This window comes from Gambusia affinis, linkage group LG05, assembly GCF_019740435.1.
Source record: "Gambusia affinis linkage group LG05, SWU_Gaff_1.0, whole genome shotgun sequence".
Classification (NCBI taxonomy): domain Eukaryota; kingdom Metazoa; phylum Chordata; class Actinopteri; order Cyprinodontiformes; family Poeciliidae; genus Gambusia; species Gambusia affinis.
Window position 1 is genome coordinate 19,361,274 of NC_057872.1, and position 19,011 is coordinate 19,380,284.

At 39.2% G+C, this 19,011-nt stretch overlaps 1 protein-coding gene across 6 annotated transcripts; it reads left to right on the forward strand.

Annotated features, from left to right (window-relative positions):
• The first annotated feature begins 3,623 nt into the window (after positions 1-3,623).
• cacng6b (calcium channel, voltage-dependent, gamma subunit 6b) lies at positions 3,624-16,423 on the forward strand. Of its 6 annotated transcripts, XM_044115873.1 has the most exons (8): positions 3,624-3,822; positions 7,844-8,549; positions 11,306-11,390; positions 11,463-11,537; positions 12,574-12,617; positions 12,897-12,902; positions 13,161-13,299; positions 13,747-16,423. In XM_044115873.1, the coding sequence occupies exons 2-8, from the start codon at positions 8,183-8,185 to the stop codon at positions 13,808-13,810; spliced, it is 780 nt and encodes a 259-aa protein (XP_043971808.1). In that variant the 5' UTR covers positions 3,624-3,822; positions 7,844-8,182; the 3' UTR covers positions 13,811-16,423. The 6 variants fall into 6 exon arrangements, with proteins under 6 accessions (XP_043971808.1, XP_043971809.1, XP_043971810.1 ...); XM_044115874.1 differs by lacking the exons at positions 12,574-12,617; positions 12,897-12,902 and having other exon boundaries at positions 3,635-3,822; positions 13,162-13,299; XM_044115875.1 differs by lacking the exons at positions 12,574-12,617; positions 12,897-12,902 and having other exon boundaries at positions 3,635-3,822; positions 7,847-8,549; positions 13,162-13,299.
• The last annotated feature ends 2,588 nt before the right edge of the window (positions 16,424-19,011 follow it).

Sequence of the window (19,011 nt, forward strand, 5' to 3'; positions counted from 1 at the left end):
TATAAGCACCCCTGAAGGTCAGATTCTAGAATCTGACTTATTCAATAGGGAGTTCATGTAAAACAGTTATAGTAAAGCAGCCATGCTCTGACATGGAATAATGGCCTGTGTCATCTCTATACCACCCATCTTCATCCGCATGGCTACACTCCACTGCACTAGACCCAGAGGCAGGGTCTGTGATGCAGCACTCTGTGCCCGGCTGCTCCCTAAGGACGGAGCTGGAGCATCAGAGCTTTCATGCATCTGAGACCTTTACACACTAGAGCTCGCATGTAAAACCTGACACAGCCACACCTACAGACCTGGAGACTCCTCTGACCAAAATGAGAGACCCTACATGTCATTACCGTCCCCTCTCCCACCCTGGTGCTGCAGTGAGGATTGTAAAGTCATTGTCGCCCTCTAGTGGAGAATGTGTGCCTGTCAGTGATCATTGGCATTCCGGGCAGAGCCTCCTCATTGATCTTCATTCAGAAAGATAGAACACTGCCGCAGCGGGAGTGCAACACTGGAGCTGGATGCGGTGTCTGTGAGCAATATCCTGTATTTATTCTACACACAGGGGTTAAGCTCTGCAAATCATCTTTTGGAGAGGGGCTCTGCACCAGCTAAACACATAGATGTTATTAATATGATACAAAGTCTTTAATATGGAAATTAAAACTACGGAGACGGATGAGATACTTTGAGATGCTTCATTTGGTCATGTGCATGCTGCATCGATGTTAGTCATGCTTCGACATGACAGTCAATCATTACTGTTAGTAGCCATGTATTTATAACATCTCAACAAAAAACCAAAGAACTTAATGCAAAGAGAGCTTTTCTTATTCTGTTTGAAGTGTCCTTTCACTTGTCTTCAATTAATAAGTGAATGTATAGGTTTAACTTGGTAGAACACATCTGAACTTTGCCGTTATGTAGAGGGCGTCACATACGTACACATTTTGGATCGCTGATCCCTGCAGATAAGCTTCCCCACTGCATGATGCATTCACCACTATGTACCGATGTGGGGACGCTGTGTTAGTTTATGACTACAAATATAATTTCACATGCAAGCAAAAATGTTTGGTTTACCTTACCACACCATGCCAGTTTATTTTGAAACCTCTAAAAACCACAGGAAAACTGACCAAAAAAATTCTCTGACCCGTCTAACACGGGTCAGAGAATAAGAGGTAAAACAGAACAGATCACAAATAAAAAAAAAATCTAGAAATGCCAAGAAAAAAAAGAGAGTATTTAACACGCAAAACCATCTCAGACTCCACACAACATAGGAGCTGCAGCAGAAAAATCATCACCTAGACGTTATAGACGTTTTTGGAACCACTAAAAGCATCTGTTCTATTGATCTGAGAATACAATGTGCTGCAAATGGGCACATGAGTGCAGACAAATAAAGAATCATTTTAAAATCAATTCAGAAAGAATCTGGAGTCCACTGAGGGGAAACCAGTAATGGTGCAATCAAATCATGCCAGTTTAATAAAAGAGACCATTACAGTAATTAAGGTGCAAGGTTAAAAAGCATGTTTTTCTGTTCATTCTTGACAAACAGTGAACACATTTCCAGTGTCTCCTACATGATTTGTCAGACGTTGCTTTTTATAAGGATTTTCTTCTTAGTACTCTTCAACAAGGCTAAATTTGCATACTGGTCCTGTAAACAGATTCTTACACCTATGCTGTGGATTTCTCTGATCAGTAAGTTGAGATTTGTGGCTCTAATGTCAAAAAGGTTACACAGTTAAGTCGTACGAATCCTTTTTGAATGCACTGTAGCTTTCAAATATTTGATAATATTTAATAAACAACTTTATAAACCTATGCTGGGCTTATAGCTAGGCATAATTCTTTAGGTCTTTAATATGATGTATTTTATTGGGAAAATTTTTATGCTGCAGCAGCAAAGTCGGTAATTTTTGCATCAGTAATGTAATATGTGCGCCCACATAGGCGAACACATGAGGACACATGTAAGCCATGCGGAGTGTTGAAGCATAAATCGGTGTTGCTGACAGAAGCCCAAGAGTGATGTGGAGACAGGATTGTTCACATCAGCATGCTGCAGATTATTGATGGCTTCTGACTGTCTTTGGACATTTTCCATCCATCTCACATGATGGAGGAGCGGCGGGACTCTGTGAACTCAGGTGTTTCTAAGAATCGACACACTGTTCATATTAAAACAGATTGCTGTCCTCTCAGTTAATAGATTAAATGCAGCTGTTACATGTTGAACATATGTGACCTCTCTAAGGAAAGTTCGTCTACAGACTGCACTGAGACGGCGTGCAATCTCATAGTGAACATCAGCTACTTTAAAAGGCTTTAGAGTTCATAACTCTATCACTACTGTTCATCATGAAGAATATAAAAAGTTGATAAAAATGGACGCTATTAAAGATTTTTCAGGTTGAGAGTTCAGTTCAGCCTTAAAATGGAAAATGTTAAGTACTTTGCAAAGTGTTCATCTTTTAACCAAATTGTTTCCTTTAATGTTAATTTTATTGTGAATAAAACAAGCCATTTATTGAACTAAGGTCAAGCGTTTTCAGCAACAAGAAATCTGTATCCCATTCTTTTTACCTAAAAAAAATCATTCCTCCCAGTTTTTTAAAATTAGATGTCCTTTTATTCCTAAAACATGTGTATTCTATAATAATTACAAATTCCCCTTAAAAACTTCTTTGAAAATATTGCATACTAAATGTTTGGTAAAAGAAAAAAACGGAAGAAAAATGCATTTTCAACTAAAGGACAAATTATGTTTGTGAGATAGAAATATTTTCAAAAACTTGAAAACAATTGCTTTATGGCATCTGTGAGACAGAACTAAAGTGGGCAGGGGAGCAGAGTCTCTGGAGATGAAAGGTCAAAAGTCAAAGGTGTGTGTCATTTTGGGAAGGTTGATAGTTTGGGATGAGGCAGGTGTTTCTTTCACTGTCACAGCCTACAGCTTGCTTCGTCCTTTTTCTCTGATTTTGTCCCGTTCTGTTTTTCTGTGCCCGACTCACTTTCAGTTTGCATCCTTTCTCAATCCCAACCCCCATCCCTCAGCGCTCACTGGCTGCCGGGTTTGGCCTCTCTCTCTGCCTCTGTGTGTGCCACGTATGTAACCTAAACTGTGGAACAGCCAAGCAGGACGTAGCTATGAGAAAACCTTTCCAGTAGGACGTTATACTCACAGGATTTGGTGTCTAATTTGGGTTAGCCGTTGCTACACCAGCCTGAAATGTTTCTTTAACATGTTTTAAACTCATTTCGTCTCCCATTTTCCATTTAAATTTCTCAAGTTGCACTTTTCCTGGATGTGCCTCTCTGTTTCCATGTCGGTGTGCTGTGTAGCTGTCGGTCTCATATAAACACAGGCTCCTCCCTCACCCTGACTTAACGTCATTAACAGGTGGCTGTCAAAAATAGACACACACACACACACTGACAGTAGGGCGGTCGCAGGCATGTTTTCACCCACGCTGGCAGAACCTTCAGCATGACAGCAGACCACCCTGCAGCACCCTGCTCCCTGATTTAAAATTTCAAACATGTATGGAGCACGAACAGGGTGCCTTTCAGACTGAACATGAGCTGCAAGCAGTCGGTGGGCCAAAACAGCAGTGACACATCAATAGTGCTAACCAATCAGGCTGCAGCTCCAACCCCAACTTACACCCACTCTTCATAGCTCCTCTATACCTCCCTCCCTTCACTTCCTCCCTTTTCTCCTTTCACTACCTCTCCCATCACCGCTCTGCCCCTCTATTAGGTTTCAGGCACCACTTCCTCCTGAACTGAACAACACGCACCAAACAGGTCAGATTTATTCTTCTTTTCACTCACACGCCTTAGCCTGATGTCACTCTGTGGTTGCCACGCATCACACAGATGGCGGCAGAGAGAGAATTCCTGATTTTCACAACAAAATCTGCACGTGTCTACACAAGCTTGTCGTCTGCGCAACCTAGTGTAGAAGTAAACGTAGCAGAGCTGGAGCAAAGCTAATTTTTAGTACTTTGACTGGGAGAATTGCCAGTTCCAAAGCATGTATTTGTTTGCATCACTTAGATTTGGATCAGCTTGGACGATATCTGTGGTTAACAGAATGGTAACGTGATCGAGGTTTGTAACTCTACCTCCACTAACTTGGCTGTCAGTAGCTGTATTCAAGAGATTCTCTATTACTGCTGGTGTTGAAAATGGGCTCTAATTGTTTAAGGTCTTTGCTTCTGCCTTGCTTAGGTCCAGCTGCAAGCTTTTGTTTAAACCCAAGTTTGTAGAATTGTGTGAAATATGTAAAACATATATAAATAAAATATAATTTAAGTCACAAGTGGACATTCGTAAAACAAAAATGTGAAAACAGGATATTTTTCTGTGAATAAAATGGGCTATTAGCCGTAGTTTTTAAAGAGGAACAACTCATTTTTTGTTTAATCAAATAAATCATATCTAATATAATATAAATAAGCAAAAGCAAAACATTTGTATGGCAGCTGTACCCAGATTTTTATATATGCTTTTTTGCAACCTTAAATCAGACTAAGCTTTTCCTGTTTTACCTGACTTTCTTCAAATAAGAAAGTCAGGTAAAACTTTCTTAGATTTTAAAAAAAAAAAATCTAAGATAATCATGCCTTAGACATTTTGGGAAAGAGATGTCAGGCCTGGATAAGCTTCTGATTAATTCACAACATTTGAGTTATAAAAGGCACACCTGTAGCTGAATTGTAAGACGAAGCATCAAACACAGTGCTTTCTTGTGTGACATCATGGAAAACTCAGAAGACAACAGTAAACATAGAATAAGATATTTGGAGCTCCACAGGTCCATTTCAATTTCTAGGAGCCTGAAGAAACCACATTCATCTGTTCAAACAATTATCATGGGAATGTCTAGTTGTCTCACTGCTCTGATAGGAAATGGCTTCAGTGTCCCAGAGATTAAAGTGTTTTAGTTTGTAATGTACATATCAAACTCAGAACGAAAGCTGAATCTTATAAAAATACTGTCAGCGACTAGTAAAAGAGCGTCATTGTCCACTAGAACAAGTGCACTACTAAAATAGGCTGAGTGGACACTCAGAAGGACCAAGGACATGTACCGACATGAAGAAGTCATTACTTCAAGCGCAGCGTGAAAACCCAGTTCATAGTTTATCAATACACCCAAGGACAAAGACCTTAAATGTTTAGAAACACGTCCTTCAGACTAAAACTGAACTTTTTGAACATAATGAACATTGCTGCATTTGGAGGAAAAAGTGGGGAAGCTTGAAAGTCTCCAAACACCATCCTATCTGTGAATTATGAAGGTGGCAGTATAATACTGCAGAGGGAGGGATGCTGCACTTCAGTGGTACCCAACCTTTTTAGTATAGCGGACCGGTCAACCCTTCGTAAATTTTCCTCAATACATAGAACGGACATATTTAGTTATTTCTTGCGCGGCCCAGTACTAATTGGTCTAGTTGGGGACCACTGCTGCACTTCACAGAATCCGTGACATCATGAGGCAAAAAAGCTATGCAGAAAATTACATGAGTACAAATGAAATTCCATCAAACTACCATGTGAAGCTCAAGTTAAAGACAATGGAAAATGTCTATTCTATTAAATAGTAAGACAATCTATGTATACTACTGACTGAAAAGTTTTTAAAAATGCTTATTTTGTTGTTATTTAGCATATGAATATAATCCAGACAGGAAAAGTTTGTTTGACTAATGTAAAATAATGGGGAAAGATATATTTTATCTTTCATAATGTATGTTAATGTCTTTTTTAGGCTGTATGTCAAACTATAAATTGTTGACTGCTTCAGGAAAGCCACGTGCTGTAATAATAAAATAGCATTGTGTAAATGATTGATAAACAGAGTTTTCACTATGCTAAAATGAGATTTAAAAGAAAATCTGGGCAGAAGATTATCAGGTAGTTCAGATTTGTTCAACTCTGACATCAAATTAAACTTTGATCAAAATCAAATTTAAAAAAATGACCCATTCTTTGATGAATGTAAACTGTTTCTCAGTTTAAACCTGGTTTTGGTCACTAATCTTATTCTTACAGTTTTTTTTAGTTTTTTTTTTTTTTTTTTTAGCAAAAATATATATTTTTTATCGAAATATATTCCGTTTGCTTTTCAATTTACAAAGTTGTCCAACAGATTTGCAGGTTAGCGCTCAGTGACATGTGGATATTACTATTTATGTACTTCAGAAAATCATTTTGTGGTTATTTAAGCTCTTATTGTTGTGGAAACCGGCCGTTATGACCAATGAGTCAGGCTTTCAGAAGATGCCATGAAAATAATGACTGAAAAAATGGTTTGCAGGTTTATATAGATTTTTTTTTTTACAAAATCCCTCACAATGTCTGCGCTCTGATTTTTTTTATTATTTTGCATGTGACGGAGCGTACCGTCATGATGATACTCCTGAATAACTGCACACGGAGGACTTTCAGTGAGAGGCTTCACGTGTTGTGTTGACTATTTAAAACCGCTGGTGGTGTCATGGCAAAGCTCTGAATTAAGTGATCCAACAACTGCGAATGAGGCCTGCTGGTGCTGGCCCCCTGCCTCCTCTCGGCGTTCTGCTGGACGACACGGCCGAGTTAATTACTGCAGCTCCCTCTCTGTCAGAGGGCTCAGGCTTAAATTATCACCTCTAATGCACCCCTGCACATGGCAGCAACAATCTTGTGCCCGGTTGTTTGCATTGTTAACTACATTCACTCGAATTAAGAAACAACTTAATACCGTGCCCTGCAGAAGTATTCACACCCTTGAACTTTTATAAATTGCGTCATGTGAATACCACAGCATTTAATGTTTTGTAACTAAAGAGAGAGAAAGGTTCAAAAATTGGTTCAAAATCTGAAGTTATTCAAACTGAAACTTTATTGTTTGCCTTTGTGTATAATTTTGTTTATTCCTTTAATATACTACGTTCAAACCCAAACTGCCTAGAACAAAGAGCGCAGTCAATGTTCAGACCTAAACTCATTTTAAATTCATGTATCGAGATGTGAAAACCGGTTTTCACACACGAGCTCCATCAAATCTGACTCAGCTTCATCTACTTTACAAACCCTTTTTTTGTGCAAAGTTGGTAGAAAAATACACCAAAAGACTTGCAGCTGGAATCATAGCAATAGGTGATCCTACAAATTCATAACTCTTGAGGGCTGAATAAAAATGCATGCCACACTTGTCAGATTTTTATTTGTCAAAATACTTTATAACACCGTAACTTTCTTTTTAGTTATTTTCTACTTTGTGTTTAAGTATTACATAAACTCAGTAAGATACAGAGATGTTTATGTTACAGTGATAAAATGTGAAAAAGGGACTGTAAGGTCAAGACCCTGTAAGCTGGTTCTGGAGTTTTACATCTTGAAGACATTTGGAGTGTTCGCCAGAAAGCACAAAGCAGGTTGTGGGGTATTTGTAGCAACCCTTCATCCCCTCAGATCAAAGCGGATCTGTCTCTGAGCTGCAGATAGCGTACCTGCTCAGGGAGAAGCTCTGCTGGGGAAACAAAGATGGGTGGTCCCAGTCATCTCTCATCTTGACACAACACAAACCCACCCTGCTAGCTCCTCCACACCCATTGTTTCTTCATCTGAAGCAGAATCTGCCTCTGAGAGGAATGCCATCTGCTTTATCTGCTGTTGGCTGAGAGCATGTCATATGGCTTTTAGGGAGGGAATATTGTAGAGGCTGATAAAGCTGGTGGAAATTAAATATTATGCTGGTGATGAAAGGATTTTTGCTCTGGTGAAGCATATGCTGACTGCTCTTTCATCTCTGTGTTTTATCTCTGTGTTTCAGAAGATTGGACAAAAAAAAAAAAAACGCAGACTGGCTCTCCTGGTCCGTCTGTGTTTCATCCCATCGTTTTGTTACCTTAGTGCATCCGCCCCCAACATCACTGCAGATCTATTCATAGCTCCTTGTGTCTAATTTCAGCATCCAGCCCACTTTTTTTTTTTTTTTTTACTCAATTTCTCACAGTTTTTGCTCAATTCACTCATCCAGAAAAGCACAGCTGTGTCACACAGTCGTTACAGAGTTACAACCATCCGTCTCGCACCCACTTCATACTGAGTCCCTCATTTGTTCATCTCGTCTTTTTCCTGTGATCTCTGCTGCTCCTCGTCTCTGGCCAGTATGTGGTCCAACTTCTTTGTGCAGCAGGAAGAGGAGGGCCGCATGGGAGTCGCAGGGGGCGGTCACGGCGGGGGTCTGGCCGGAATGAAGGGTTTTAGAGGAGGACAAAGAAGGACCAATAAGATGAGTGACACCCAGGAGGGTAAGATCAAGCTGGTCTTTTTTGTGGCGATCGTTGGGGTGACCCTGACGGTGCTGGGCATGGGAACAGAGTTCTGGGTAGAGCTGGCCCAGCCAAAGAATTACAGCGGCAACCAGACGTGCCAGATGGCCCATTACGGCCTGTGGAAGGGCTGCATCCGCACACTGTCGGTGGCCGACATCGACCCGGAGAGGACGAGCTGCGGCCCTGTTGAACGACCTGGAGGTGAGATCAATGGCTGCTGAGTCTGTGGTTGCCTGTCTGCTTTGTGAGTGAATGGGTCTGACTCTGTAGGGATTTCTTAGCTGTCCATGAATGCTGAAATAGACCTAATACCTAAATAGACTTTTCATAGATTTTAGACTTAATTTTTGCAATTTATCCAACACATTTCATTGCAATTTCCTCTTTTTCTTTAGATTTCTGCCCTGCTTCCCTCTGTTGTAAAGACGCAGGAACATAAAACTGTAGGCAAAATGTATCTACGTCATCGTATAGATAATGTGCATACTGGATCACTAAAGACATGGAAACCTATCCAGTAAAATTACACAACTGCTGTGGTATATATTTTATTTTCCCCATCTAATCAAAACAACACTAAAATAAAATTTTGTTTCAGCCAAATCTGACTGAACTTGAGCTTTATTGCTAAGAATAAGCAAAAATGAAAAGCGTCTAGGTAATAAAAACTGATAGAAACATACACACGTGAACAGAATATGATCGTATGGCCATATTTTCTAGATTTTCATTTGGAATAAATTTTTCACAATTATGCACTACTTGGTGTTGATCTATATTGATAAAATGTGTCAATGTATGCTGCTGTCCAGGTATAAATATATTTACAAATCCCTGCATATAACCTGTCATGTCCTGTAGTACGTTAGGTGATAAAGACCACAGGTTTCTTGTTTTGACAGACAACCGTGTTTACTGTAGTGACGGCTCCTTTCCAGTAGCGCTTTATGCAACTTGACCGTGGCTGGGTTCTCCGGAGATTATCTGCACAATGACCTATTTCTGTCTGAAAGGTTAGTTTAGACATGGAGAGAGGCATTTACTGAAAGACCTCCTGGATTCACTGACATGCTCAGAGAATTTCTCAAGAGAAAAATACAAAACAATTCCTCATAGATACCAAAATGAAGAAGTGTGGTATCCTTCTCAGCCAGCCTGGGAAAATTTACTCTAGGGTGATGGACAGAAGGCTTCGACCATTAGCCTCAGATTCAGGAGGAGCAGTGCTCCTTTCCTCTTGGCCACGGAGAAGAGAGGACTAGATCTTTGCCTGCCCAGAGTTGCTGAGGTTGTCAACGTGGTTTGATTATCCAGTCCAAATGTCCAGTCCAGTCCCAATGTATCCTGGGGATCTATAGAGGGCTTGTAGCTGCATCCCCTGAAATTTCTTGTGCTAAGTGAAACAAGAACTGTGTCTGTAGTCTTGGTGCAAAGTTGAACTCTGCCAGGGTTGCTTCTTGTCCACAATCCTGTTAATAATCCACAATACTTTAAAAACATATTCTAGAGATTGCTGAGACAAACTCTTTGAAAAATGTGTGCCTTGCTATATTCCCCCTAAAACTAACAAATCTGTCTTACAGATATTTCCTAACAAAGTATTGGAAGTATGATGGGGTTGCTTTGCTGCTGGAACGATACATTCTGGAAAATCCAAAGGGATTGAGTTGTGCAATAGGGCCTTGATTTGAATCATGTACGCCTCTGAATGGCTCAATGAAGCTTCAAAAGTGGCCTAATTAAAGTCTGGACTTAAATCTAACTCTTTGCCAGTATCTCAAATAGTTGGGAGCAACTAGGTTTTGACACAGGGGTATGTTCTGGATCACCGGCTGTTTCTGGCCAGCAGATCTGACTACAAGATGGTTTGTCGATGTGTACGAGAAGCCAGCATGCTCCTGACAATTTCCTTCTCACATCCCTCCACAGTTGGCCCAGGCTGCCTGTCACAGATGGCTGTGAGCTCATCACATTTGTAGAAAAACAACTGTTTTCACCATCCTCTGCCTTTTCCCTCTCGTATCAATGTTTACGCGCCTCTGGCTGCCGTCCCGGCCTGCTGATGTTGCGTCTGTCATCTTTAGACCAGCAATCCATCTTCGTTACCCGCTGGACCGAGAAAGTGATGGCTCAATAATTACAGTCTCAGCAGGGTTTGCGAGAGGAAAAAAAAAAAAACAAAAACAAAAAACAAGCTGACTGTGGAAGCGTAATGTGGGCCAGAATCAGCGGGCTGATAAATGCCGGATCAGTTTTACAGCTTGCAAGTGGGCTAAAGCCATGTCTGTGTGTGGAGGAACTGTATGTGGAGTCATCTTGAGCAACATAATTTTTTCTGTGGGTTAAAATCATCACTATGCGTCTGTGAAGCCAAGTGGAATCTGACTACTTCACAGTTTTTGTCTAAATATAGAGAGGGGGGGGGGCAAGAAAGAGGGACAGACAGACAGACAGACAGACAGACAGACAGACAGACAGACAGACAGACAGAGAGGGAGCGTGTGTGTCTAATGCAGTATTAACCAACCCCCCTGTGTTTTCTCTCCCTCCTGACTTATCCTCCTCCCTTCACCTCCTTTTCCATCTGTGGCTCTCCTCTATCCTTGCCTTCACTCACCACCCCTCCATCTGCCTGAAACGCGTTCCTCCATATTCGCTTATATCCCATCTTTTGAGCTCTTCTTCTTGTTTTCTTTCCCTCTGCCGCCACGTCTCCTCATCACAATATGCACCATTCTCTCAGTCTTCCTTTCTTTCTTTCTTTCTTTCTCCTCTCTGCTATTTATCCTAATGTTTTGCTGTCTCTCACTGTCTCTGGCTGTACCTTATGTGCAGTGTAATGAGATGTATGGGTGTTTGCGCAGAGGTGTGTGTGTGTGTGTGTGTGTGCATGTGTGGGCGTGTGCGTGTGTGTGTCTGTCTCTGTTTTTTTAAGCTCGACTATTGGATATAAATAGGAATGATGCCTGGAAGGACAGAGTGCATGGATGCGTATAGTAGGCACATCAGAGGAGACCAGCAGCCATCCAGAGGAATGTGGGCGTGAGTTTGCGTGCGTGCGTGTGTGTGTGTGTGTGTGTGTGTCTTTGTCTTATCTTCTGTTTGTACCCACAGAATCCAACTGCACCTACTTCAAGTTCTTCACCTCTGGGGAGAACGCAGTCATATTCAAGAAGACGACAAACAGAAGTGAGACATGTTTATCCTCTTTACGCCACCGCTTTCTGACGAACACACACCGGTTACACCTACCGTCCAATAAAGATGCCCACTGCGGTGCTCACAGAACTGTACCGGCGGTGCTTGTATTAGCCCATTAATTTCCACAGCCACCCATTTTCCAAAGTAAGCTGTATGCTATCAGACTGATTAATGTGTTTACCATCCTGCACAGGGAGCCACTTGTTTCAGTGCAGTTTTCAGATTAGCTTGCTGACACTTAAATCTGGTCTCACACCGAGCATTGGTCATCTTTATCAGCAGCTAAAGTTGTGTTGCTAATGCTTAAAAACCCACTTTTCCACTTAAAAGGTGCAGATAAACCTTGCAGCTGAAATCAGATATTTTTATGAACTGTATAAACATTTTTTACTACATTAAACATTTCCTGTTAAAGGTTTTTAGAGGAGCGTTATTATGTCCATCCAAATCAGAAGTCTGTATTGGCAAACGGTGCCTTGAAACAGTTTTAGACAGCCCAGATTACTGTGTCATTGCTTTCCAACACTTCTGAATCTATAATTTGCAGCAATTGCATCAAATTGAGGTATGGCAGTTTTATTTTTATAGCACACTTCGAACAACAAAGCAATTCAAAGGGTTTTACATGAGGCAACACCTCAAACACACTTCTTCCTCGTGTGACATCATGAGAAAATTAAAAGCCACCTATCACAAGATGAGGAAGAGAATTGTGGACCTTCACAAGTCTGGTTCATGCTTGGGCACAACTTCTAGATTCTTGACAGTATTTTATATGCAAATACAAAATATTTTAATATTTTTTATTTGAAGTTTAAAAAACTTCAAACTCATATTTTTATTAGGATAGTAGTTGAAGTAAATACTTCTAAGATATCTGCTGTTAGAGTTATTCCTAAGACAAATAGAAAAAAAAATAGCTAATGGTTTTGGGGGTTAAGAGTTCTGAATAAATGCACAAATATCTCAACATCTTCCTCATTCATGCTATTTTTGTGTGTTTTCATATCTTTTTCTCTTTCAGTTTTCTAAGTTTATGGCAGGCTAGATACAGACAACTCATAACTACATCACACAACCTCACCTCAAAGGGAAAACATTTTTGATAATAAGTTCAGATAATATTATTATACAGACACGCTCAACTAATAGTGCTATTATTATGCTGGTAAACCAACCGGATGTCACAGAAATTAAATAGATACGCACAATCTGTTGTGGTTGTGCTAAGAATTCATCCAAAACAACATACCAGGGGAAACATAACACATTCTCAGAGAAGAGAAAAAACATTCAAGGTCTTTAAAAAAAAAAGTTTTAATCTTTAAAAGCAACAAAAATATCTTTGTGTTGCATCCAAACTGGCAGATGATTGGCTTGTAAAGTGACTCCTGGGTGTGATGAAAGCAAGAATCTGAGTTTTAGACTTAATTTGTTATAGAATATACAATAATAATGAGCAAATATGCAAGAATGAAAGATGCATAAATTTACAGAGTGGAACATGTGGTTGTTAATATTTTGGAGGCAATCTTTTCAAAATCCTACTTTAAACTGAAAAGGTTTTAATACAACTTTGCATCCTTAATTTTCTGTCTTCTCCCTTTTACAGATTTGAACCTAGCAGCAGCCATTTTGGCTCTTTTGAGCCTGACCATGATGGTGATGGGCTCCATCTGCATTGCCATGTCGCTCAACAAAGGCGTGCCGTTCTTTCTCAAACCAGCATCCTTCTGTTTCATCCTATCAGGTGAAAATCAAGATTCCCATTAAGGCTTATATATTTATAGAGAGTACGGATCTTATATGCATCTTATTGTCTATAAATGTATTTTATCTGCTGACAGGCTTTAAAACTCCTTTTGAGGCTTTGAACATCTGGACACTTATGCAGCCCCTTTTTTCTGACAAGCCTAAATAAAACGTTACTTTCTGAATGTCATCAGGCTCTTGTCAATGTATTCTTAGTATAAATACAACAGAGAACATCAATGAACAGGACTAAATCTAAGTTATAGTGTGTGGCAATTAGTCACTACTTTGTGTTAGTTCAACACATAAATTGCCAACAAAATACAATGAAGTCTATCTCAAAATGTGATAATCAAGGTGAGATAAACACCTTTGGAAGGCACAGTTCATTTTAGGCTGCAACCTTCACCTGATCCCCGTTTATCATGTGTTCCAACTTGTGCAGGTGTTCTGGTTCTCCTGTCGGTGCTGATTTTCCACCAGTCTGTACTGGCTTTGCTGTCCAGTGACCACTCCATACCTCTTCACCACAAGCTGTCCTGGTCTGTCGCCTGTGTCTGCTCAGCCGGGGCCATCCTCATTATTGGAGGTGTCCTGTTCATCTTCCTTGCTCTCCCTTTTAGTCCCTGGCAAAAATGCTTTCCACACAAGGATAGCACCACCTAGCCCTTAAAATATGAATACTGCAAACAATATCCTCAGTATGTTTTTTGAGGAAGCAAACACCAAATTCCAACAGCTGTGACTTTAAGCTTGCATTTGGTATGTAACTTGTCATAAAAGACACACTAGGTCTTAACTGAATTTGAAAAGAGGAATGAATGACACATAAAAAAGTCTAGGCCTCTAGACTTAGGATTTTACAATAATCTTTGTTATGTCAGTAATGTGTAGCGATAAAGATGAAACGACTCTTTTAGAATTAAAGCCGAATCACAAATAAACCAATATGTCTTTGCATGCCAAAAGCTGTAAAACTGCAAATAAATATTCTATTTTTACTAATATGCTTTTCTGTTTGCTTTGTTTTGAGGTTTGCTTATATTTATCACCGCTGTTATAATTACAAAAACATAATGTAAACCATAGATCTAAAAGACAAAATTATGGAGTTATGCTAGTTCATGACAATCATAACTTTTCTGAGATTTTCAAGACATTCGCTGTGATGTAAAATGACAAAATCAGTTGCCATTGTTGTACATGTTGATCTTTGGAGCTCGTACAGACTTTTCCCCGAGATTCACCAGGGACAAAGTTTGACACAAACAAACTGAACAAAACATTATCACATGTTTTGCTAAATGTAATAAACAATGCAATTTCTGCTGATATATAAATTAAGAACTTCCACATTTCTTCCTACTTAAAAGACCAATAATTACTTAGATTGAAGGTTAAAACATTGTAACTGCTGTTTGAAGGAACCTGGCACATTTCAAACCTCAGATATTTCGTTCAGTGATTCTGACTTTAAGAGAAATATCATGGTGAGACTTTAAGTGCTGCCTAAGGCCTTCAGAAAGATTGTAGCAGCTTATGAATCTGATAAGGGGTTCAAAGAAGTCTCAAAATAATGTGAAATCAGCCAGCTGTCTTTAAAACTGCAAGTGGACAACATTCATGTTCACCTCAAGAGCAGACCACAAGATTTAAAAATATGTTTCTAAAAACCCTAAAATGTGATTAAAGGACCTCCAGCAGGCTATCGTTTTTGTTGACATGAAAATGCATGTTTCTGTGATTAGAAAGAGACGACAATAGACGACAAAAATAGAGTACATGTTTGGCATAAACTATTTAAAAAAAAATCTGAGTTTTTAAGTCTCAAAGTCTTGGGATCCTTTGCTGCAGCAGGAGTTGACGTCTCACTTGCAAAGAATGAATGACTGGTCAATTCGTACAAGTTTGATAGTACATTTTTAAACTATGATTTGTGTGTAAAACTACTGTCATGCATTGTTCTGATAAGTACCCAAATTATATGAGTTTTATAAGGATTTAAGTGTCGTCAGTCATCATAGTGTATAAATCTTCGGCCTCTCTGCCTTTCCACTTCTATTTGCAAGATGTTAGATCAACATTTGCCAAAATATGAATTGAACATTCAATTATTATCTTACAACTTTATGTATTTAGTTTCTTCAAAGTCAAGAGTTTACATACAATTCCTTAATGACTGCTAGCACTTCCTTTTAATAGCAAGACCTGGGTCAAATATCTGGATTTTACTTCGGCAAGCTCTTCACAATGGTTTGCCGGACCGTTGTTCTATTGTTCCTGACAGAACAGATGCAGTCTGTCTGGATCACACACACCTTTTCAGGTCTGCCCACAAGTTTTCTGTGGTGCTGGTGATTGCCACTACAAAGTATTAACTTTGTCATTCTTAAGACAGCATAACTAACTTGGCTGTGTGCTTTGGGTCTTTTTTCTTATATCCAGTTGTGCCTAAGGTTTTACTTCCTGGATGACGTCCTAATAAGTTGTTGAAATATCTCCATGTAGTGTTATTTTCTCATGATCCCATCTAGTTTGTGACAGGCACAATTTCCTCCTGCAGCAAAATACCAGCACAAAAATAAACTGCCATTCCCATACTTCAACAGTTGGGATGATTTTTTTGAGACTTGCAAATTTCCTAATTTTTTTCCCAAAATAAAAATGGTCATTATGGTCAAACACTCCAGTTTTAGCTTTATCACAAATTAAAACATGTATCTAGAAAATGTGTATTTGTACCTGTGAGCATTTGAAACTGTCATTGGGTTTGTGTGGTTTTTCACAGTAGTGGCGTCTCCCATGAGACCTTTGAGTGCATGTCGGTTCACGACTGGTGTTTTGAGTTAAACACCTTCTGTATGCAGAAGAATAACTTTCTGAATGGGTTTGCGTAACACATCAAACTGAATGGTGTCCCGTCTTCTGTTTGTATTTTATGATTGTTCAGCGATTCTCTTAATGAATGCATCACTTCATTTGCCATGTTAATGAAATGTTTTGCTTCTTTTTATCCTGAGAAGCAGCTACTATCACTTTCTTAAATATGACAGGGCACTTTGTTTACTGTTGTCATGTATGTAGCATCTGTTTTGGTAATAATTAAAACAATATCACATGAAGCAAATGCCTCCCTTTGTTTAGGTATGACATTTTGTCTGCTCTACTGTCTGACAGCCACCCATTCCCACCACAACTCTGTGTGACTGATAACCTCTTAGCTAAATGTCCCCATTCCCCAGAAAAAAGAAAAAAACACTCTTCTATAATTAGTCCAGAGCTCATTGCCATGCATTGCAGAGGTTTGGGAAACCTTATCCTTGAATTTCAACCTCATGCCTGGCCCTCCGGCTTGTGCTCATACCTCTCCAACCCTGACCCCGATGCGTCACTTTCCCAGAGGTCTCCAGGAGAGGCCGGTGGGTGCCTTCCTCACCTCACCTATCCACCAGGAGGCTGACATTTTTACGCCACACACGGACAACTGACCGATCAGCTCAGGAGCTCTTCAATAAGCACTCATGCATCCAGACTCACTGGAGACCAGACGGCATCCAGACAATCTCACCATACCTGAGCCTTACTCGCATGTGTTTAGCTCCATGTAGGCAGAAACTGAATCTACATGACACACTATCCTGCTTGTATATACAGCCATTAATAGCTCCACTCTGACTATGTGAAAGTGTGGTTCAGGGGCTTTGGCTGCTTGTTTACAAATAGAAACAAATTTGAATTCTTGGTGCAGAACCAAGAGATTAAAGGTGGAAATAATAGAAAAATAAGCTATTGTTGATCATTTCTAAATTACGAAAGAGTTAGTATCTGTCTATTAAATTTCACATATTATCCCAGTGCTTAATTTCCTCATTGAGGTCAGACTGCAGGAAGTTTAGTAATAACGGACAGAATAATCCTCAAAATCCAGGAAAACTTCTTGGACTTTTAAGATGCTTGTCAAAGATGTCACACCTCTTCTTCCCTCCGGTTACTGTAAGATGAGCCATCTCTCACTCTCTTGCCAGTCACTATCCCACTGCGGTCAAAATACACCAGCAGAGCAGACCTTGAGTGCAGTTTCTAATTGTTCATGCAAAAGTATGCATAAAATAACAGATGGCTCCATCTAAAAACAAAAAGTAAGAGTCACACCAAAGGACACAGATAACTTTCTGTTGATTCTCTCACTATGCGTCTCTGCTAACTACCACCCATCTGCCATTATCTATGTATTTGCATATTTAAAGAGCCGCAGGTTTGACAGGGAAGGTCAAAGTCATCTCCACACCAAAGATTAGACCTTGAGCTGGAGTATAACAAGCAACTCCTTTGGAAAAATATCACCTCAGTTTGTAAAAGTCAAGTTGTAAAATGCAAGATTTATGTTGTCATTCAATGGCTTCCAAAAGTATTCACACTCTTTAATTTCAAGTTGTCGGGTTACAACCTCTAACTTCATTCTGTTTTACTGTGATACACTAACACAAAGTAGTGCATAATTGAGAACTTTAAGAAAATGACAATTGAAAAAGTGTGATGTGCATTTGCACCCACATGTCCTCTCTTTCTAGTAAATAGAGCTCACACAGGTGTAATTGAATTTCAGTCTAAATCCAGATGTCTGTAAAATCCTCAGAAGTGTGTTGAAGAACATCAGTGAACAAACAGTGCAATAAAAGCCGAGACACAGCAGACAAGTTGGAGGATATTATAATGAAACTTTCTTTCAAACATGCCAATTGGTAACGTGGAAACACTGAACTTATGGCAGATAGATGGTGGTTTACAAGGAACACAAGCTTTCTTTTTCCAATTTCAAGCATTTAAATATTAAAGGGAAATGTTTACAAAAACAAGACGATTGATTTAAAACCATCAGAAATTCACTCATTAGATTTTGAGTTCTGAGTTGGGAAAACACCTTTTACATTTAAAGGTGGAAATTAAAGTTCAGTTTTCAAACTGGAAACTCAGAAATTATGAGCAGAAAGTATAAACTGAACACATCCCAATACTTCAGTCATTTTATTTTAGATAAATCCTTGATTGTTGTCCTTGTTCCCTATATAGTCATATTTGATATTACTTCAAACTGATGTGTTTTTGTTTCTTCAGTTATCTGCAAAACCAGATCTAGTTTTCAGTTATTAAGTTCAATTTCATCTGGTCAAGGCTGGTAAGACTGGCACCTGTTTTAGAAGACACTGGTGGAATTGAATCATTACATTTAAAGACAAAAATCGTTCTGGTTTAAAAGTCTGTCATTATGAAAAGGTTTAAAATCCAAAACATTGATCAAGTTAGAATATTTTATTCTCTCTGCAACAATATCTAAGGCTCTCTACCCTAAGATAGATATAAAATATATATATATAGATATTTCTTGAAATTTTCAAATACTGCTTGGATGTAAAATGATGGAACAATAAAATCTGAAACTCCAAACTGCAGAATTAATATTGAAAAGTAATTTTTCCCCAGATAAGGACAGGCATTAAAACGGTTTACATCTTCACATACTGTAGCTGTAAACTCATGCATGTTAAGTCTTTGTCTCACAGTAGGAAACTGTCTAATTTATTTTCCTTAAAAAAATGAACAAAAGACAAAAGTCTGTGAATATGTCCGTTATTGTTTTTTTTTTTTTTTTATAAACTTCGTGCAATACAGTGTTTGAGTTTATCACACATTTAGATAAACCATAGTCATT